This window comes from Dermacentor andersoni, chromosome 2 (genome assembly GCF_023375885.2).
Source record: "Dermacentor andersoni chromosome 2, qqDerAnde1_hic_scaffold, whole genome shotgun sequence".
NCBI lineage: Eukaryota > Metazoa > Arthropoda > Arachnida > Ixodida > Ixodidae > Dermacentor > Dermacentor andersoni.
Window position 1 is genome coordinate 77,462,405 of NC_092815.1, and position 21,040 is coordinate 77,483,444.

The window sequence follows — 21,040 nt, forward strand, 5'->3', positions numbered from 1 at the left end:
TACTCGTATTAAAAAGATGATTTCATTAGATTATAAGACGGAAGAAAATACTACTTGTCTACTTCTATTCGATTCTAAGAAAAAATAACATTTTGACGTTACCCTTGAGTAGTATGGGTGATCGAAAGGTTTCGTTTTCGCTCGACTCTGCGCGCTCGACTTTGCGCCGCGCGCGCTTTGGAGTTTCAGTTGTTTCTTTATCGTGTCGTGCTGCGGTTGTCCTGCTGGCTCGCGAAACTTGCATTTGGAAGAAGCAGCGAGAATGCCACGTCCATGTGATGCCGTGGGATGCGCGAACGGTCCGCGGAACTTGGCTAAGGGCAGTTGCAGCGGCGAATCCAACGTTACTTATCACTGTGTGCCAACGAGTGAACCTCTCCGTTCGAAGTGGTTAAGTGCCGTACCTCTGCCACAGCGCGCTGGCAAAGAGCCGAAAAATCACGTATTGTGCTCGCTGCACTTTCGTCCAGAGGATTACGAGTTCAACGCCGACTTACTGAAGTCGCGTGAAGTGCCCCCTTCAAAGCAGGCCGTCGTCGTAGTAGTACGCAACGACGCCTGCAGCGCGAGCCCTCAACAGCAGGTCACGTTCATCAGTGCTTAAATCGCTGAACTCGAGCCCAGAATCGCGAGCTAATGTGTCGTTGTCAGGGTCATCCATTGCAACGAGCGTCGATGTTGGCGTCATAAAATAAAGAACCAGCTTATCGTCGTGCGCTTTCCCTTCCGCTAGCCACCATAGTTCCGCTTTCGCGCTACTGTCGGCTCTGTCTTGGCTCTTTCTGGCCGCGCGTTTGCGTTTTGTGCAGAAAAGCCGTAGCGCCGTCTGCGGGAGCCGCTTTACTCACCGACGGCGCAGCGTCACTATGAGACCATGACGTCAATACTCCTCGTTCGGAGGGCGGGTGATTTGAACTGCGCTAGAGGTACGCGGACGCTTCAGAACGCATTTTCTCTTAAAATAAGTCTCTTCTTCGCACGAAACAAGCGTTTCGAGGTTTCTGGGATGGTATTTCAACAGTCCACGTTGACTTAATACTAACCTTTAGTGTCCCTTTAAACAAACGAAGCGCGCGAGATTGATAACGATTATTATATGGGACAAGATAATCCCCCAAAAGACTTTTTCTTTCTTTCTTCTTTTTTATCTTTTCTTCCTTTCTTTTTTGTATAGAGTGTGCCGAAAAGGCGTCGTTACCTAATATGCTACAATGTTCCCGCAAGGACAAGTACAATGAACTCCGCACAACTGATTTCTTTTTTTTTTTTATGTCGTATAGAACAACGCGGCAAGTTGCGAAATACGTCATTGTGAGGAAAAGGAGGGGCGGGCCTACGAACGTGTGACATCGCCTTTGTTCAACCGAAAAGCTGCCTGCCGCCTTTTCTCTCTCTCTCTCTCTCTCTCTCTCTCTGTGGCGATCTGTTAAACTGCACAAGGCGCTGGGCGGCTTGTTCCAGTGACTCTTTCAACTATAACCCAAACGTTCAACCTGGAGCCTTACGACCGCGGCAACCCACTATACTTTGCGCGTAATTGTGCATCTAGCGTGTTCCACACGGTCACACAGGAGCACCGGATTATGCCACACCGGTCCCCATGTGAAGTCTGGGAACAACGGCTAACAAATGAGTCAACAAAGAAGGCTTCTCCCGCTTTTTTATTTTTCCCAAGAAGACTGTAGTTCGAAAACGATTACTCCGCAGGTCGTCGCCCATCATTATATGAACCAACGAAAAAGAGACGACGCGAAGAACAGTGCAAGGGCGGCGCAATAATGGGTTGCCACCGAGCTGTGGGATGCATAGCAGTGAAGCCGCGCTGCTGACTCGCCCAGTTCACTGCTGCGGCGAAATGTTGTAGGCAGGACGACCCGAGTTAGCGCGTTAAAAAAAAAAAAAAAAAAAAAAACGTACCACACTACGCAACGGGCACACGCTACATAGCTAAAAGCTCCCCAAGGAGCTGGAAAACCCCGTAAAGGAAAAGCGGCCAGGCATCAGAGAACGAATGGAGAGAGTGCATGGGACATCCGGCGGCGAAGTGCAAAGGCCGGGAATAAAAGGAAATTTGAGGCAGCATTAAGCGGAGGACACGCGTGTGTGATATGAAGTGGCGTCCGATACGACGCGAGTCTGAAAGAAAGATAGCTGTTCCTACTGCGGTAAAATGTGTAGGACACTTGTTGGATGCGGTTGGTGGACAAGACCAGGCGTACTTGAGTCGCGAATTGCACGCGAAATCGCACCATACGTTTTTTTTTTTTTTTTTTCCTGCCGTACGTTCGGTTTTCCTATCATTAACTAAAAAGGTGTAACGTCATTTAGTGCCCTGTAACACTCCAGCCGCGGGCAACACATCCGAAGTTATCTGTGTACCTGGAGGAAGTAAACATTACTCTCATGTTATTTTATTTATTTTGGCTTAAACACCGTTTTTCTTTGCTTAAACACAGAAATGAAGGTGTAACATCGCGCGGTATAGCATCAACATGCCAACCTATTAGATGACACGCACTTCCCGGATGTCTTTCGTCGTCTGTGACGACGCAGCGATGTGGATCAACGTAGCCTCGACTTTAACGAAACCTGAAGTAAAAGATGTGCTTGAAACACAGTTCCGCATGCATATGGCCTTATAAGCGGGATAAGTATCTTACGTAATCACACCCGAGTTATTTTTTTAATGAATTGAAGGTAATACGCCTCGCAGTGTAAAAGGGGTTGCACGGGGATTTACAATCCAAGAAGACAGAGAGAAAGTGCGTTACTCTTTTATGCGAGAGTAACACGCTTGTCTCGCATCAAACTCAATTTTCGAGCTCGTGCTCCATTTTGTGGGCAAGAGAACTCTCCGGCAACGGAGTTCAGTATGGGGCAAGCAGGTAATTACTCAAATCAAAACAAACTTTATTCCAACATTCGGGATGCTGAGAGCAAAAGATAGCCCCTTTGGGGTGTAATTTTTTATCCCCAAGCTAAATTAATACAAGATAAGCAAAGATACAAGCATTATATTATTTAGTTATTCTTCAAGTTAGTGAGCAAGATAAATGAATAAAAAAGATTCGTCATTCGCTTGGGCCGCTTATTCTCCAACGATCTTTGGTCTGCGCATTTGTGCAGGGAACGGCGAAGGCGCACAAAAGACGGTTCCCAAAAGGAAAGCACACACACCACAGCGCACAGCGTCCGACAAAGAACGTACGCTTAAGAACGAAGACTGTATTCGCGGAACATAATTACACCCTAAATGGTGCGTCACTCTCGCTCTCGTATAAACATGGAAGTTAGGGCAAGCTTGAAATCCAGGAGGGGCGAATCACAGTCATTCTCCTTTTTTGCTTTTGTTTTTTCGACCTTGCTCTTTTGGTCGGTTAAGGCGCGTTTTCACTTCGCTTGTCACACGGCTGCTTCTGCCGTGCTTTCGACTGCGTCTGACGAGGTTCTTGCGCACGCTCCAACTTGCGTGAAATTAGGAGGGTAAGCGAGGAGGGGGTAAGAATGGAGGGAAGGCCACGGTAAATAAAGGGGTGAAAAGGGGGGGGGGGGCGACAAAATAAATCTAGACACGCGAGGCACGCATTTACATCACGTAGGAGTCCCAAATGATGTCGAGTTCCAGCCGCTCCCCCGCCAAAGACGTCGACACGCGGGAGGGAGTTCAGACAGAGGACCGCGCCCAAAGCAGTGAGGGGGCGGGGGGGGGCGGAGGGGTTTGGGAGAGAAAGACCACGCCGACAAGGACTTCAAGGTCAGTGTCGTTTCACCTTTTGCAAATGCCGAGAAAGAAGAAGAAAATGTAACAGCCGCGAAAGTCCGCGCCGCGTCCCTTGTTCCGAGCTGCTGCGGTGGCAGCGATCGACAAGGAGGAAAGACCTGCGGGGGGGGGGGGGGGGGGCGCCGCTTCCCAGAAAGTGGCGGCCGCCGACAAACCGAGAGGGTGGGCATGAACTGGAAGCCCCGGACTTCACACACCGATTCGCGCTGCGGGGCAACGCCATCCTCCCTGCTGTGATCGCGAGTCGCTCACTCCGAGCGGAGTGCGCGGTGGTTGGAAGCCTCGCTATGGAGAAATGATGTCTCGCATGGAGCAGTTCGACAGACTTGCATGCAAGAGACCGCAGTGGTTCAACCAGTGCGCCGAAGGTAACAACCACATCAGCTTTGCAAGCAGAGCCAATGTGCTCAAATCAGGGGAATTCAAGGCCAAGCGCTGGGGAACACTGGCCCTTTACTACGGACAAGCAACGCTGGCCCAACGATCGGCCCTACTTGGGACTATAGCGTTTTACGAGACACTATATTCCGCGGCAAAGCTATTTCGCACGTAATCGAATGACACGTCCAAATTCACAGGTGACGAGTAATCGTTTCTTGAAAACAAACCCGGTGTTCGCCTTTCTCATATCGCTCACGAAAGGACACTTATACGCGAAGTCAATGAGGAAGAAAACTCCTGGGACCGTGTATTCATGGTTGATCACTTTCAGGGATAATTTCACATTTGCACTACGTATAGCGATCACTTTCAGCGAAACTAACTTTGAACTACGTATATCGATCACTTCCAGGGATATTTTCGCCTTTGCACTACGTATAGCGATCACTTTCAGGGATACTTTAACCTTTGCGCTACGTACGAATCACTTTCAGGGATGCTTTCACCTTTGCACTAAGTACCAATCACTTTCAGGGAAACTAACTCTTGAACTACGCATCGATCACTTTAACGGAAACTAACTTTTGAACTACGTATATCGATCACTTTCAGGAATACTTTCACATTTGCACTACGAATAGCGATCACTTTCAGGGATACTTCCTCAGTTACACTACGCATAAATCATTTTCATGAATACTTCCCACTTTGCGCCGCGTACCGATCACTTTCAGGGAAACTAACTTTTGAACTACGTATACAGATCACTTTCATGGATACTTTCACCTTTGCACTACGTAAATCGATCACTTCCATGGATACTTTCACCTTTGCACTACGTATCGATCACTTTAACGGAAAGTAACGTTTGAACTACGTATAGCGATCACTTTCAGTGATACTTTCACTTTTACACGACGTAACATGCAACGCGAAGTCTCATTTGAGCGACGAGCATGCATCCTGTTCGCTGACTTACCCAATGGATCGGAAATGAAAGTGAAATTCCCGAAAGTGTTCGAACGAGAACACGGTCGAACGCACGAGAACATGCCATTGAGCATTAGCCGATAATTCTTTTCGCCCATTCTTCGTCTTTTTTGTCATTATTTCTTGCTGTAAATGTATCGCAGCAAAGTGTGGCAAGCCTGTCGCAACAAAACATTTCAGTTTAGCCGACCGCGCGAAAGAGCTTGTCTCAGGTGCTGTGGCAGCATGTGTTTGAAAAACCAATGCGCATTGCTGTTCCCGCTCTGCGTAAGCCGATTATCCGCACTGCGTATGCGGAACGTCGAGGCGCTAGTGAGTGCTTCCCCCCCCCCCCCCCCCCCCCCAAGTACTGTCAACGTTATACTCAACCCAAACGTGCCGTTTTGCCTCTCCTGTGGATGATACTAGAGATTTCTGGTTACGGTGCCTTGAATGTGCTAGCTTAATGCGTCATTCCAAAGCATTCAATATTTGCTGATTACAGTCCTTCTTAGGTTAAGACGCTATGGGTGCGCCTTCGTTGTGATGGCGGTTGTACCAGAGACTCCTCTCACCTGTAACTCGTCGTTTTAAGCCTTGGCCATGTGAAAGGGCCAAAGAAACCGACAATACAAAAACGTTCCGTATTCTGCTTCTTTCTTATATTTATTCATTAGGGAATGGTCCGACAAGCCACAAGAACACATACGCACAATTAAGTGGCTCGGTGTAAACGACCAGCGCCATGTAAGCGGAACTGGTCGCTCCGACCCTGGCACGGCGCAGTTAAAGGAGAGAGTGACGAAATTTTTGGAATCGGTTCATTTGTTACACCGCTCTCCCTCGGTCGCGGGCTCGAGGGAGGAAGGCGCCGACGCGGTGCCCGCGCAAGTGAGAGGACATGAACACCCCTCTCCCTCAAAGGGTAAAAAATTATAGTATTGGAAAATAAAGAGAAGGGGTTGGAAGGTGAAGGAGGGGGCGAGGGGAGGGACGCAGACACGGCGAAAGAAAATAACGCCGAAAAAGTAAGAAAATGAAGAAGAGCAAAGAAACGCGCCGCCACCTAAAACGGGAAGACCGGTGCTCGAAGGCAGCCTTCACCTCCCCCCCTCCCCGGCCCCCTCCCCGCTGTGTCACGTGCTCGGTCGGCGCACCTCTTCGGGCGGCGGCGAGACAAAACAAACAGCGACCCTCGTGCAGCCCGGACCAGAAAACGCCAGAGAAGAACCCTTGGGGACCGCTCCGGCTTCGGGGTGAGGAGGACGGAGACGGGTAGAAGATGCTGCTCTTCGGAAGAAGGAGAAGCGGGAAGTATTGGGGTGGGTGCATTCCGCGGCGCGCTACTCTCTGTTTAGTGCAGCGCCATGGATGTTGATGACGCTGCGTGCGTATACGCCCCGCCGCTCCCGTTCTCGAGGGTGTACTGTACAACGGCGGGGTGTCTACGCTCACTCGAGCACGTGCGTGGCGCCTACAGTGAACGACCACCGCTTCACAGCGAGGGATTCGATTGATACCAGACGAGCCGTCGTGCCGGAAAGCTCCACGAGGGTCGGGAACGTATTCCGCACCCTCAGAAGACCAGAAACGCGCCGCTTTCGTGGTGCTGCACGCGACCCGCCTCCGAAGACCGGTGGCCGAAAACCGCCAGTACCGTGTCATCCGCGGTATTCAACGCCTCGCTCTGCCTTCCTTGCGAAGAAACCAAATATACAGGACGCTTCCGCAAGGTCATACGCGCAACTAAGGCGGAAAGCCGACAGTCGGTTCGCGACAAATCAATATATACAGCAGGTCACGTGCACTGAGAAGTCTATAGAAGCAATGGCTTGCACCGTTACAGTAAAAAGAACGAGCAGGGCTTTGTTGCCTCATTGATCATACATTTGTATGCGCAGGCAGAAACTGCGGGGCGTAACTTCTTTTGTTGTTTTTAGTTTCACTTTGTCGTGGCTCAATCAGATTAGCGGTGGCGTAGCTGCGCAGAATAAGTTCCCTTAAGAAAAAGGAGAGAAAAGGGTCGACGTGTCCTTCATTTAGGTACGGGCAGCGCCGTAAGGAGACAGCTTGCGTAGCGGTATAGGCCGGGAATCAGGGAGACGTCGCCGGCTCACCTACCTCTGCCCCCCTCCCTGCCTGTGCCTTCGGAGTGAAATTAATCTAGTATAGAGTTGGTGGTGGTGATGATATGTTACGCGGTGTGATGATATATGATGAGTATGACGCTATGTTACACAGTATACCCGAGATTCGAGCACTCCTTGGCAAACTAGCGCACGGCGAATAGCTTTACCAAAGGCCCACCAGGCCGGCATCATGTGCAGACGAAAGTAGCTGGGACGCGTCCCTTCGAGTCTTCCAACACGAGTCACCCTCTGAAAACGAAGTCTATACAGCTACTGTGCCATCCGCAGGTGTTCTTGCGCTAAAGGATTCTTCGAAAAACAAACATCAAAACGTATTCGTTATCATTAAGTCTGCCTGCCGACACGTGTACGCCAGCGATGAGAGTTCTATTCCCTTTTATAAAGAATGACGTCACAATATGTCGTCAGCACCGCAGTAGCTGAAACCTTTTACTGGCTCGAGCCGGTACCATGAAAACATTTGTGCTATAGATTTTAAATCACCCATTCGGCTTCCTTGTGGGTGTTAATTTTTTTCATTGAGTCGAGATGTACTTGCACCGATCCTTATTATGGTGTGTTAAGACTACACGTATATTGGTGCTATATAGGTGTAATGGAGGATGTAAACACGAGAGAAGTCCTTCTAGCACCCCTCGAAGTGCTTCGGGTTTTCGATGTCACCTTTAGTTATACAAGCGTTAAGAAATCATCCGTTGAATATATACATACACACAGATATAGGCATACATGAATCTTTACCGCGCAGATAGCATACACATAACAACTACATAACAAGAGCGTACACCATATATAGAGCTAGGTAGTAGTATTCTGTAGTAAAGACGATGTCGCGGCTGCATTTATAGTCGACGCATGTATGCACATACCTGAAGCAGGAATTCTCAATAAATAGCCTAATGCGGAGGCGCGTTCACATGGGCACCGCCTCAAATTGGGCGCTTCGCGCGGGCCTAATGATGCCTGTACAGCCGCGAAGTGGCGCGAACGAGCTGTGTTTTCTTTTCTGCACCGATTCCTCCTCAAGAAAACTTTAAAGAAAAAAAGAAGGCGCCAAGTTATCAAATAGTTCCATGCAGAAAAAGCAATCAAGGTAAAATATTGGTCTCGTGTGCGTGCTCGTCACATGTCATATAGTGCGCATGTTTCCGGACACATGCACACCTCGAAAATATTCACCGCAAAGTGTTTTCCCGCAATTAATCCGGAAAGAAGGACCAAGGGTTTGCCCACCAATCCGACTTTGGGAAGTTGGTCGAGATACGGGCAGCGAACAAAAAATTCGCATGCGATGTGCATGCGAAAACATCAGATTAGTAGAGCATTTCAATATGGATGGATGGATGGATGGATGGATGTTATGAGCGTCCCCTTTTGAACGGGGCGGTGGGTTGCGCCACCAAGCCCTTGCTACTATACTGTCTAATGTCCTACCTAGGTTAAACAACAAAAAAAGAAAAGAAAAAACACTATGAACTCCCAACCAAATTTTCTGATCCCCTATTGCGAACTATGCTTTTGTACGTCTCCGTTTTTTGTCGTTTCCATACTTTTCTTCCACCAATCCTCCAATCGCCTCTTACTAATCCCTATTGCGGACATGTTTACTTTTCCACTGCTCACGCTGAACCCAAGGGCTTCAAGGAGGCCAGTGTTGCCTAAATCGACCGCTGGGCAGACGTCTTCACATTCCAATAAAACATGCTCCATCGTTTCCCTATAGCTTTACCGCAGCAAGCACATGTTTCTTCTTCCTTCTTATATCTCGCTTTATAGGTGCGTGTTCTAAGGCGTCCCGATCTCGCTTCGAAAAGTAATGAGCCTCCCTTTGAGTTATCATAGATTATTTCTTTCCTGATTTCGTTTTTTCCTCTTAAGCAGTAATTCATCCAAGTGAGAGCGCCACCTACTCGTCTGCAAGCCATTTATCTCCTACACAAGCATAAGCTAGCCTCACGACCAACGGTCGACTCTACATACAATCAATCAAAATTCCCCCTTCTCGTTTGGTCGACTTACATTACATATATATATATATATATATATATATATATATATATATATAGAGAGAGAGAGAGAGAGAGAGAGAGAGATATTTTCCACAGACTCTTTGTAGAGCCTTCTTCTATACTTGTTCTTTTACTTATCTATATATGAAGTCTGCCTACCAACAAAAGTTGCTAAATGTCTCTACCATTAGGCCTCCATACCTGCGGTCGGTTTGTCTGCGAACAGTCAATATTTGTCGACAAAGGCTGTTTAGAGACAATCTGTATAGTTCCCACACACAAAAAAAATTACGTGAGCAGACATTGTATAAACTGTTCCAATATTTTTTTGTGAAGGTAAGCCTAACGTAAAAGTAGTATTTCCTTTTTTTCGAGGCAGAAAGAAAGAATCACGAACGTAATTCTATTGTCAGAAATTATAGGTTATGAATAAATATCGGCAGTAACACCACACAGAGTAAAAAATATAAAGAACATATAGGTTTAGATATTTGGCATTCTAGAAAGGATAAAGAAGGTGGCGCTCAGACATGCTGCTAATTAGCTTTTTTCTCTATCTCTCTTCATTTGAAATGTGGAACTCTGGAGATCCCAGTCAGTGGCGGGTATTAAGCCAATTCGAAGAAGTTGTCCATCAAGCCGATGTTTGCATCTTTTACTGAGATTCACAGCATCAATTTTATGTGCTCGGTTATGATACCTTGACAGCATCGTGGCCGGGAAATAGGAGGTGTCATCAGATTTATTAAAAACTCTTATATAATATTGCGCATTGGTTATTTTAGTTTTCGTAGGCTGCTGAACACAAAACGGCTATAACACCCACGATTTTCGTGCAGTGGGCAGCCAACAGGAGCTCATTTGACTTAGTTTCTGCTATACTTTCGTTGTAAGCGAATAAGAACAAACAAAATGGGTTTGCTCGCAATACGCAATAAGCGACGCAACAGTTGTGCTTGAAATGTCCTATTTCCTTGTTCTTTTTTTTTTTTTCCACTCAGGCACGATGCATTCAGAAGCTAAAGCGGCGGAGCAGTACAGGATGTGTTTTTTGACCGTTTCGCGGCGCACGGAACAGCAGTAGTCATAACGGCAGGAAACCGAACATAGTAATTACACTTGCGCAGAAGAGCGCATTTGTCGTTTGCACACTTCATGGAAGAGCACTGTCATAAGCGCTTTATACACTTTCATGGTAGAGCTTCGTCCCATCGTTGTGGCGAGAATCACCGAAAACAGACGCGGCGAAGTTACGCGCGGGAGAACACGGTACTAGGGGGGTGCCCACACGCACAAGAAAAGTATGAAAGGAGAAGGGGGCAGTCGTTCTCCCCGCGGCGGCCATTCAGCAGCAGCAACAGCAGACGACAGTAGCAGACGACGACGTAAAGCGGACTGCTTTCCTCCTCCGAATCGGCGTGGCTGCCGCCGTTGCGGGAGCAGCAGAGCACTCAAGCCCGCTTGCTTTGAAAAGGCCGTCGTTCTTTCAGCAAAAATCGCGAGTTAAAAAGAAGGAAAGAAAAGGAAGTGCATCACACTCTCGCAACGTCGCTCACTCTTTCTCGCGGGCCGCGAGCGCGCGCGTAAGCGAAGATTTGAGGGACCTCCTTGCGGTTGGCGTTCTGCGCGCGCGGCTATATGTCCGCTTGAAGTTCGCGCCCGCGCTTGCGTTGCCACCGGGATCAGCGACGACGACCCGAGTGCGGCGCATGCGGAGTAGCTGCCTTTCCAGACAGCTGTGTGTGTTCACGTAACACCGTGTCGGGAGACGCCGTTTTAAGAAGCGCGGTGTACACGTTGTTCCGAGCCTTTTACTTTATTATTACTAGTTTCTTTTTCAATGAACGAAGGGAGGCAATGATGAACCCGTCGTGTCGGGCGGCGTTTTTTCTTTTCTTTTTCTTTTTTTGCCGTTGCCTCACTTTTGGCGCATATCTCTCTCCTGCAGCTTTCGTAACGCGGCGTCTGCTCGTTTCTTTTTCCTCGTCCGCCTTTTGAACGGCGATCATAATCCGCTCCTTCTCGCTCCTGCCGGGTTCTATTTGCCGCCGAGAAAGAGAGATCGGATACGTAGACGCCGAATTCTCCTCGCCGGTGCTCGTGCGCATGTGGTCGGAAAAAACTGCGCGTAGCGAGGAAGGAGAAAACAATAAATGGAGATGACGGGCTGAAATGTCTCAGAGTGGTGGTGGCGAGGGTGCGGGGATCTGGGCCTCTCCGAGTGTGGCATCGCGGACGATAATAAAACGCGCGCGCGAGAACCGCATCCCTCGATCGGCCCAGACAGTGCAAGCAGCAGCGGCGGCTCAATGAGTCGGCGGCAAGGGGAGACGGGGAAAGGGGACGGGCCAGGAAGCCTGCGCCGCGCACCGGCATTTTGAACGACGGCCGCTGGGCGACAGCGACTGAAACGAGTTGCTGCGGTGAGCTCGTGAGTGCGCGCGCGCGCGAGTCAGTATATCGGATTACGCGATCCGTACGAACGACCGCGAGAATACTAATAAAAGGAAAAGAAAGAAAAAGTGGGAAAAGGAAAGAGAGAGGAGCTTCGAAGGCAAGACAAGCGCGCTGCGCGCGACAGGATCGGCGACCAGCTGCTCACCTTCTGGTCCGGCAGCAGCGACAGCGTAGCGTTGTGCAGCTCGTCGAGCGTGGGTCGCTCCATGTGTCCGTGCACTGACATGATGTTCCTGTAGTGGTCGAGCCGCGGCAGGGCTTCGCGCGTGTAGTGGCGCAGGCTGCGCACATTGTGCGTGTCGTACGAGCAGGCGTTCCACGACTGGCCGTCCGGCTGGCCGTCGGCGTCTTGATCATGACCGTCCTCCTCATAACTGCTCTCGTCGTCCGAGTGCTTTTCGACGGCGAAGTCCACCTTGGCCACCTGGAACCGCGACTGCTTCTTGCTCGGGTTGTCCTTGCGGTCGTCCATCTTAATCCACTCCTCGTTTTTCTCGGCTAGCGAGGACCGCTCCATGTTCGCCGTCACGCGACGATCTCAGACTTTTGTGCTTGCTTGCTTGCGCCGGCGAAGCTCGCGATCGCTCGACGCCGCAAGTCGTTTTTGGCGCTGCGCTGGAGCAGACGATGGTTATATAGTCAGGCCTGTCCCACGGAGAGCGGATGGGAAAAGTGATGCGTAGAGAGAGGGCGCTGCAAGTCGGTCGACGCCATTGTGACGACATGAATGATACAAACAGTCACGCACGCACTCCTCTTTCTGTAGAGAACGCCGCCCTCAAAACGAGCCCCTCTCCAGCCCCTAAATATTTCGTTTCTTGTTTTGTTTTTCCTCGGTAGCAGTGCCTTAGCTTAAACAGAGACTCCCGCGGCGGGCGCCGTCAGTCGTCACCGACGCCTCTATGCTGCTTCGCGATTCTTCGGCGAGCTCTGAAGAGCGTAACAGCGAACCATTCACCTCAGAGACACCCCGCGTTTTCTCCTTAATTAACCTTCACGCTGGCCTGTCACACTGATTGTCAGTGACATATCACCAGTCACCGACGCTTACAGGGTCGTGCGTGAAATGCCCTTGCTTCGTTGGCTTAAGTCAAGTTTCCTTGACTCATTCTACTGGTTAAATGCGTGCTCGTTTGGTATAAAATACCAGCCGCCAGAAAAGAATTTGGCGCAGGATATTCGACAGTACTTACGAACGCAAGAGACATATATCTTCGCCAATGTGTCTCGCTTCTTCCTTCTTCAGTCCACAAACATGCACATGTGCTCGCGATGCGCGACGGTTTACCGCAAGCTGAATAAACAAAGAACAAACTCGCGCGATTAAACGAGAAAATTAAAGAAGCGGTAACATGCACACGACAAGGCACATCTCAGAACAGCATAGGTTTCGCAAACCTTTAACGGTTCTCGTTACTGCTGTGAATCATAGTGCTTCATAAGTTTTTTACTTTTTGACACAGTCATACTTTATGAGAAACGATGTTAAAAAATCAAAATACTCTTTATTTAAGAGCTCGTTGACTTTAAAAATAATAAAATCCGATGAAAAGCCGCAACAATCAGTGTTAGGAAAAATAGGAAGCATTCGGTTGATTACAGAAAGCAGAAACTCGGGTAAAAGCTTTCTTTAATTTCTAGCTTCTTTTTTGTTCTTTCTTTTTTTCAGCACAACAAAATCTAGTACAGGGCAAAAAAAAAAAAAAAACTCCAGTATGCCGAGCCAGCCGAGCTAGGCGCTCCAGGCGCTCACTTAAAATACTGTTTCGGTTTCGGTTCATTTTTGAGATCGTTACACAATAACTTGTGTTACCATATGCGCTATTTGCAATAAAATATTATTAATTTTATTAGATTAATTGACCATTTTTGCGTATAGTATGGTGTTTTATTTTTAAGAAAAGGAAAAGCTTTAGCGCAGGTGCATTTTACTCCATACCACAATGGGCGTGACGTCACTTGTCCTAGCAGAGGAGAGGCAGGAACGGTGTAGGTCGAAGTGAACTATTTCGTGCAAAATGTTTGCGGTGCTTGCCCGTTCCGGTGTGAATGCACTACGAGCCGCCACCATACCAAAAAATGCAGTTCTTCCAATTGGTACGAACACGATGTTAGTTTTTGACGTCGAATTCTTTTTATGTTGCGTTCAGTGCCGCTAACCCTGACTGTGGTGTGCACGGTTTCAGTACGCGTTTTTATCATTGAGAGGAGAACGCTGAAAATGCCCGAATTTAACCCCTTGTGTCATCCCCTCGGGAGCGTGCTTCACGTCGTGTGCCTCTCCCGCTACAGATTTGTGCCAGCGGGCCTTGCTGGCTGTTATTTTGCACCTTGGCTTGTAGTATGCGTGCTACGCCGGCTCGCGGAGTGCCGTTTCCAATCCAAGATCTTGCGTTTTCTGAACGTGTGCAATATGTGTTATTTTCTGCATTTCTTGCCCAATATATTCGGTAACGTTCGGTAATGCTGACAGTTTCGTTTCCCCATGCTAACAACTTGACCTTCACAGGACCTGTGTATACATAATCGATTGCCGACTGCCCGCCGGCGACTTGGTGTGTCATGAAGCCTCCCATTCTTGCGGCTAAAGACGAAGGCGTTACTCGGTGTGTCCGATTAATTAAAAGCTGTATTATGTTGACTTTTTTTTCTAACTTTTTTTATTTTCTAGCAATTCCCTCTGCGCGGCAGATGTCCAAGCACAGCCAGGAGACTGATGAGGAGTTCGACGCCCGCTACGAAGCGTACTTCAACCGCAAAGACATTGACGGCTGGGAGATCCGCAAGGCCATGAACGACCTCCAGGGTTTCGACGTGGTGCCCGAACCCAAAATCGTCATCGCCGCGCTAAAGGCCTGTCGACGGCTCAACGACTTCGCTCTGGCTGTTCGATTCCTAGAGTCCATTCAGGTGAGCTCGAGCGTCGCGAATAGACCAATAGTTGTGTGCTGTTGTTGCAGTCACTGATCAGATTAATGCTTCTTCAATGAAAGCTGTTCCCATAGACCTCTCCAGGGTGCTCGAGCTTTCACAAGTTACTTGTGCGACGTTTGACGTGTCCAGGTCTTGAGATTCGGCGTTTAATGAACATGTGTGTCTGTGTGAAATTGATAAATGTCACGTAATCAAGCTAGCACCTTTCGGAGCCTCTTGTCGATCTTGTGCCAGGGCACATTCTAGTCTCAAAAGTGGCATTGCAACTTTAGAAAATGTTTTTGCAGTGAAACATTACACAAACAGGGAAAATATTTCGGTACAAATGCCATGTTATAGACTGTGTGGTAAGCGACAACACGTGTATACCCTGTGTTTGGAGTGCCATACCTTCCTCGAATTTGATTTGTATCTGTGTTGAAGTCTTTCTTACTGGGCCTTGCGCCGTAAAGCCCCATACATATCGTCATCAAAGTATATTTTGTAGCTTGATACAGACAGCCATAAACATTTTGCTTCTGGTGGCCACAAATTTATCATTCCCATCCAGTACAAGTGTGGAAGCAAGGTGAAGGAGATCTACCCATACATCCTTCAAGAGATTCGCCCTACGCTCACCGAATTGGGCATCAACACCCCCGAGGAGCTAGGCTACGACAAGCCAGAGTACTACATGCCCCTGGACTACGAGACGTAGAGGTAAGCCACGCAGGATTGCAGCCATTTTCTTGCAGTTTCTGTGCACATTCCACTCGTGTTGATTCAAACGCCAATAGCTTGAAGTTCTGGTTTCTCCGAGCAACCCTCAAAACATCAGATGTGTTGACCCACTGCATTTCTAGTGCACCGAGAAGTACGGTTAAAAGCTGACGGTAAAATTAAGCTTCCAGACTTCCAAAGGCAGAGCAGTGCCACTAAATAGGCTGGCAAAAACACTTCTTTGGAAAGAAGAGTCAAAAAGGGCCAGTGTTTGATATCGAGATGTGCAAGTTGGCAGGCACTCCGTACACATGGTGCCACCAACCAGACTGCAGGTTCACAGCTCTGATATCTTGCATGTGTGTGTGCAGTGACCTTTTCTCTTCTGCCTACAACAGAACCTAGTGGCGGCCAATAGTTAACTCTTCTGCTTTGTACAAAATTATTTGTGTGTATATCTGTGTATCTCTTAATGCTGTCTTGATATGTTATATAATTTCCAATAATGGAAGAAAACGTCTGTCTCTATAGGAGTTTGAATTGACTAGAGTTGAATGCAACGCGCACCACATTTCACGCCTAGTTCTGTGAACGACAAACAGAAATTGGCACATTGCTATATGCCACTGCTAAGTTAGGACAGCAGTTGGTATCACTGTTGCAATGCTGCCGGCTCTACAAGACAAGCTTTATATGCATTGTGCTCTTTGGACTAGCTTGCTTAGCTTTTAATTTTGCCAATTGAGTTGTAACCTTGACCACAATGTGTTCTCCACGGTTATGCCATTCAAGTGGACACCATCAATTTATCACCATTTCTGCCACAATAACAGCAATGGTTATTGTGCAACATAATATTTCTGGCGGAGCCCATCTGCGTTGATTATCTAAGTTATGCAAGAGCATTCACACAGCAAAGACCCTTTATTAAACTTGCATTACAGCTGATAGAGCGGAGTGTGTCTGTTTGGCTTCGTCACTATTGCAGCCAAACACAATGCACATCTTTCGAGACCTTCCAACCCTCCGTGCACAAGCCATGCATGCACATCTACATTGTGATAGCGTGAGGGTGGCAATGCTCTTTCACGCTACTGTCACACGGATGCCATACCCCTTCCCAACTGTTAGTGTGGCGCCAAGGATAGATACTTCATACTGCACTGCAGGCCTGGGTTCGATACCTCATAGGGGCTACAGTTTTTTTTTTTTTCACATGGTCATCGTATTGAAGTCGTATAGATGGACCACAGTGGGTTAGGGTAGCCAAATAAATGCATTTAATATCGCATTTAATATAGATGTTCCATTGCCCAGCAATGCTATGCTGAAAATTGAGTAGGTTGCAAGCTTGCTCTGCAGTTGCCGTTTTAAAAATGTGCACAAATTATCAAAACATCTGCCCAGGTTGTCCGTTAGTTGCTTGCAACCCATTTCTGAAGAAAGCACACTGGTGTGGCCTTTTTAACTGCTTAATCTAGTGATGCTGTCTTACTACAGGAATGCAGTGGAAGTATGATCTCTTTCAGTGCACTTTAAATTCTTGCTTTCAAGGCTTTGACTGTGTGGTCCGTTATGCGATCCTCATGGCCAAGCGCTAATCTATACACTTGAACACATACAAAACTGTGCTGCATGCTTTGCCAGTTGTAACTATGTAACCTTAATTCCAGTGTAACTAACATTAAGATTGAACTAGGTTGGAAAGCTATGCACCTGGAAAGGAAAATTTTCAGTTAAAATTTTTCCATCGCACTTTTCATGATGAAAGCGGTATTAAGTTTCTAGATGATGAGCAACTACTACATATCGTACAGAAATGGTCATGCTAAAATGGTTAAAGAAATAAGATGTCCTGCAGATGAATTAGCACATTTTTTCCCTTTTGATTTTATGGTTAGCAAGTGGAATCAGTTGGATGCAAGTGTTGATGTTCCCACAAGTATGTATCCTCATCCTTGCAAGACGCCTACTTCAGATGAATGTTCAAGTGACAACTGTGCCTCTTTGCTTCCATGTTGTCGTTCTGGTTATTGTTTCGACTCTCCTAAAATAATGCCCTACTGGGCGATGCAAGTTCCTGAATAAATAAATAAATATCACCAATTATTAATTACATCTTCTGTTGCTTTACAGGTTTGGACTGTGTGCTGGAAGGATGGTACCTCCCATGGCGTAGTCTGCAAGATTGTTTGTTTCTGCTGCATAGGCTTAACAAAATAAATGAAGCACTGGCGAGAGTTTCTCCATTTCTGACTGGCAATTTATTATGTTCTCATTAACCCCTTCAGCGTCACTGATGTACCAGTACATTTCCATGTTACTGTCCCACCATGTTCTTTGTCATTCCTTTTGCAAGACAGCAATGCGAGGACCACACCAAGAGAGCATTTGCCTGTTATTTTTCATTTCTGCACAACTAAATATAAACCATTGTGTTCGTTTTATAATAGCTGAGGAAAGGACTCCCAACGCTGAGGGTCTGTCACCACTGAAAAGGTTGATATCCCCATTTTGTTGTTCCAATGAAGCTTTTAACGCCGCTAAATAACTTTCCGCATCTGGAAAAAGCATGCAAATCTGCACCCAATTGCAACATAACTAAAAGTTAATCACTTTTTAGGAGTATTATTAAGACTTCACGTCAGCTGCAAGGGAAATTCGCTTATCCCAACATTGAGTAGCAGCAATGCAGAACGGGCATGAATAAAAAAAATTAGAAAGGTCTATGTGGTTTGTAGTTTCTGGCACAATGCAGTTATCAGTCTGACAGCCAGTGTGATGGCAGTAGTTTTGAGTAACGGCCACAGCAAACCTCAACGAATTTGAAGTGGTGGTTAAAGACGCATTCATGAGTAGAGTTATATATGTGATGACCAGCTCTTCGCATGGTGAAAAGCAAAAGGATAAAGCAAGATTTGAGGTGTAGCCAAAGCATTTCATGCTTACAGTGCGGTTTGTGGCTGTAAACAGCAGCATTCTTTAAAGGGACACTAAAGCGAAACAATAAATCAGTTTAGACTAATAAAGCATTGTATGAGAACCCTGCAGGCAGTCATTTCAAAATATTTTGATTATTAGATGAGAAAATGAAGGTTGAAGTATCAGTGTTTGAATTTCGTGCTGAAACCCTGACGCCAGTACGTCAGTGTGACGTCGGGGATCCCAAAGTATGTTATCGCATTTGGGCCGCGTTGGCTGAGTAAAGATTCCCGAAACTTGCCATGTTAAATGTTTGGTTCCTCTAGAACACAATTTAGTCAATCTGTACCGCTATATATAATTAGTAGGCTCTAGAACATGCCATCAAAATCCATGACGTCACAGCGACCAGGTGCGGGAACTTGAAGAAGGCGTGGCTACCCTTTTGTTTGTGCGCTTTTTCTGGCTTACCAAGTGTCTTATCATGGTAAGAGTCGTGTTTTTGGCGTCGTAGAAAGGCGATTTACTGATGCAGAAGAAATCATCTTTCTCTTTAGTGTCCCTTTAAGAGATGCTAAAGGCATGCACTAAACTAACGCGCTGTGAAAAATACATGAGGCAGAGCGCAGACCTCTTTCCACCCTCCATGCATATTGTGTAGTATGTTACTCATTCAGTATGAACCAATTAGTCTGCAACAAAGTTAGCACATTAAGTCAAGTAAAAGGTTAGCACTACTTGTGTACAGATACGAAATGTCTTTGCTATTTGAAGTTGTCCAAAAATTCAGCACCTCTTTAAGGTTCCAGATCCATGATTTAAACTGCATTGACCACTTTGCAAAGTGTGTCAGGTGCTGTTCAGGAGCTTACTCGTCACAAGTCCTACGCATCTTCAAGGAGCGAACTGCAAATGACTGCACGGTTGGGCCATACACACACACGCAGGGTATCATAAGAAGCCAACAAACACTGACACCAAGGACAACATAGGGGAAATAGTGCTTAATAAATGAAATAAAGAAACGACAAATTAATGGAAACTAAAGTGGATGAAAAACAACTTGCCGCAGGTGGGAACCGATCCCACAACCTTCGCATGTCGCGCGCGATGCTCTACCAATTGAGCTAACCCACAACCTTCGCGAAATGCAAAAGTTGTGGGTTTGGTTCCCACCTACGGCAAGTTGTTTTTTATTCACTTTAATCTGAATTAATTTATCGTTTCTTTATTTCATTTATTAAGCACAAGTAATTTCCCCTATGTTGTCCTCCGTATCAGTGTTTGTTGGCTTCTCATAATATGACTAATAAAAATCGGGCCCCTCGGTTAACCCCCTCTTCTCGTTTATTACATAACGAGGGTCTTGAATCTGGCAACATTGAGGCTTTCAGGTAGCATGTGTAGGTTTATTGACCATTTGCTTTCACCCGAACTGATCACGTTCTCGTGACGCCTGCGGCGAAAAGGACGTTCCACGTCTGCCGCCAAGGTCTGTGAGTGGTGGCGCTGGCTAACACTCCCAGGCTTCTACTAGGACACATAAATACCCAAGAAAGTGGATGGGGAAACGGCGCTGCACTAGCTCAATTGGTAGAGCATCGCATGCGAAATGCGAAGGTTGTGGGCTCTGTTCCCACCTGCGGCAAGTTGTTTTTTCATCCACTTTAATTTCCATATAATGTATCGTTTCTTTATTTCATTTATAAAGCACAAGTAATTTCTCCTATGTTGTCCTTGGTGTCAGTGTTTGTTGGCTTCTTATGATATGGCTAATAAAAATCGGGCCCCTCGGTAAACCCCCTTTCTTCTCATTTACACACACAGGGTGTTTCACGTAACTTCATCCACAGGTTTTAAGAAAGTGGTTAACTGCAGCTGGGTGAAACCAACAATATATGGTTTGCCATCATGTGGTGCTCCTCGAAACATATTTTATATTACACTTAATTAGTTAATTATCTGATCAATTATGAAAAAAATTAATCACTTTAAGGTCAAAACCTTTTGTTATGTTCTAGCAGGCGTTCAGAAAAGACCGATTCAATTTTTTGCACCAATGTACATGCTACGTGGTGATTTTGGGGGGGGGGGAGGAGGGGTCGGCGTGTAATGAAAGACCATAAAATATGAAATAAAACCATGTGACTGTGCTCATACGTTGTCGTATTGCAGCACTATTGTGACCAACGACCGCATGTCGTTGGTTTCATTCAGCTGCAGTCAACTACTTTATTAAACTCCTTAGTTCAAGTTAAGTGAAACATTCTATATAACACACGCACATAATGCATGCCGCATGACTGGCTATGCACACTTCACACACACACTTTTATTCCTTTTTGGCACTCCTAATGCCAACGCATTAATAATCATTTCTGTTTGAATTTAAGACATAACTGCACTTATTGCAGTCTACTGGGGAAAGGACAGATGCAAGAGGAGACCTGTGAATGATTCTGCTGCAGAAAAGCCAGAACTGTCGCTCAGAGGCATCAGTTTCAGAGCTCAATAAGAATGCTTTGCCTCTGGGCAGCTTACAATATTGATTTCTTGATTTAAGCAAACCAGTTTATTTATTAATGTTTCCTTCAAGAATACGCCCTACATGCATCTGGTGATGTGCTGTTCCCGTTTCGATTGCTGCCATAATGATGGTGTGCCAGATACAATTAAGTTTCAGTTATTTCTCATAAGCCAAGTTGACGTGCACCAAATGATGTAAATAAGCCTTCTCA

At 46.7% G+C, this 21,040-nt stretch overlaps 2 protein-coding genes across 2 annotated transcripts in view; one reads left to right on the forward strand and one right to left on the reverse strand.

Moving 5' to 3' along the window:
- LOC126542060 (solute carrier family 12 member 2-like) overlaps window positions 1-13,072 on the reverse strand; it is a 139,898-nt gene extending 126,826 nt beyond the window's left edge. The window contains exon 1 of the mRNA XM_072286444.1: window positions 11,893-13,072. Within this exon, the coding sequence (XP_072142545.1) occupies window positions 11,893-12,264 (372 nt within the window). The 5' untranslated portion in view covers window positions 12,265-13,072. The remainder of the gene's footprint in view (window positions 1-11,892) is intronic.
- A 624-nt stretch (window positions 13,073-13,696) lies between these two features.
- COX5A (Cytochrome c oxidase subunit 5A) lies at window positions 13,697-17,629 on the forward strand. Its single transcript, XM_050189096.3, has 4 exons — window positions 13,697-13,844; window positions 14,419-14,657; window positions 15,232-15,380; window positions 17,517-17,629. The coding sequence occupies exons 1-3, from the start codon at window positions 13,766-13,768 to the stop codon at window positions 15,376-15,378; spliced, it is 465 nt and encodes a 154-aa protein (XP_050045053.1). The 5' UTR covers window positions 13,697-13,765; the 3' UTR covers window positions 15,379-15,380; window positions 17,517-17,629.
- Window positions 17,630-21,040: the final 3,411 nt, after the last annotated feature.

Bases quoted from the DNA above. Each gene is read 5' to 3' on its own strand.
- COX5A (XM_050189096.3), top strand. From the start codon at position 13,766: ATGTTTGCGGTGCTTGCCCGTTCCGGTGTGAATGCACTACGAGCCGCC. The intron at 13,845-14,418 runs GTACGAACACGA...TTTATTTTCTAG, and splicing joins AAATGCAGTTCTTCCAATTG to CAATTCCCTCTGCGCGGCAG. The intron at 14,658-15,231 runs GTGAGCTCGAGC...ATTCCCATCCAG, and splicing joins GATTCCTAGAGTCCATTCAG to TACAAGTGTGGAAGCAAGGT.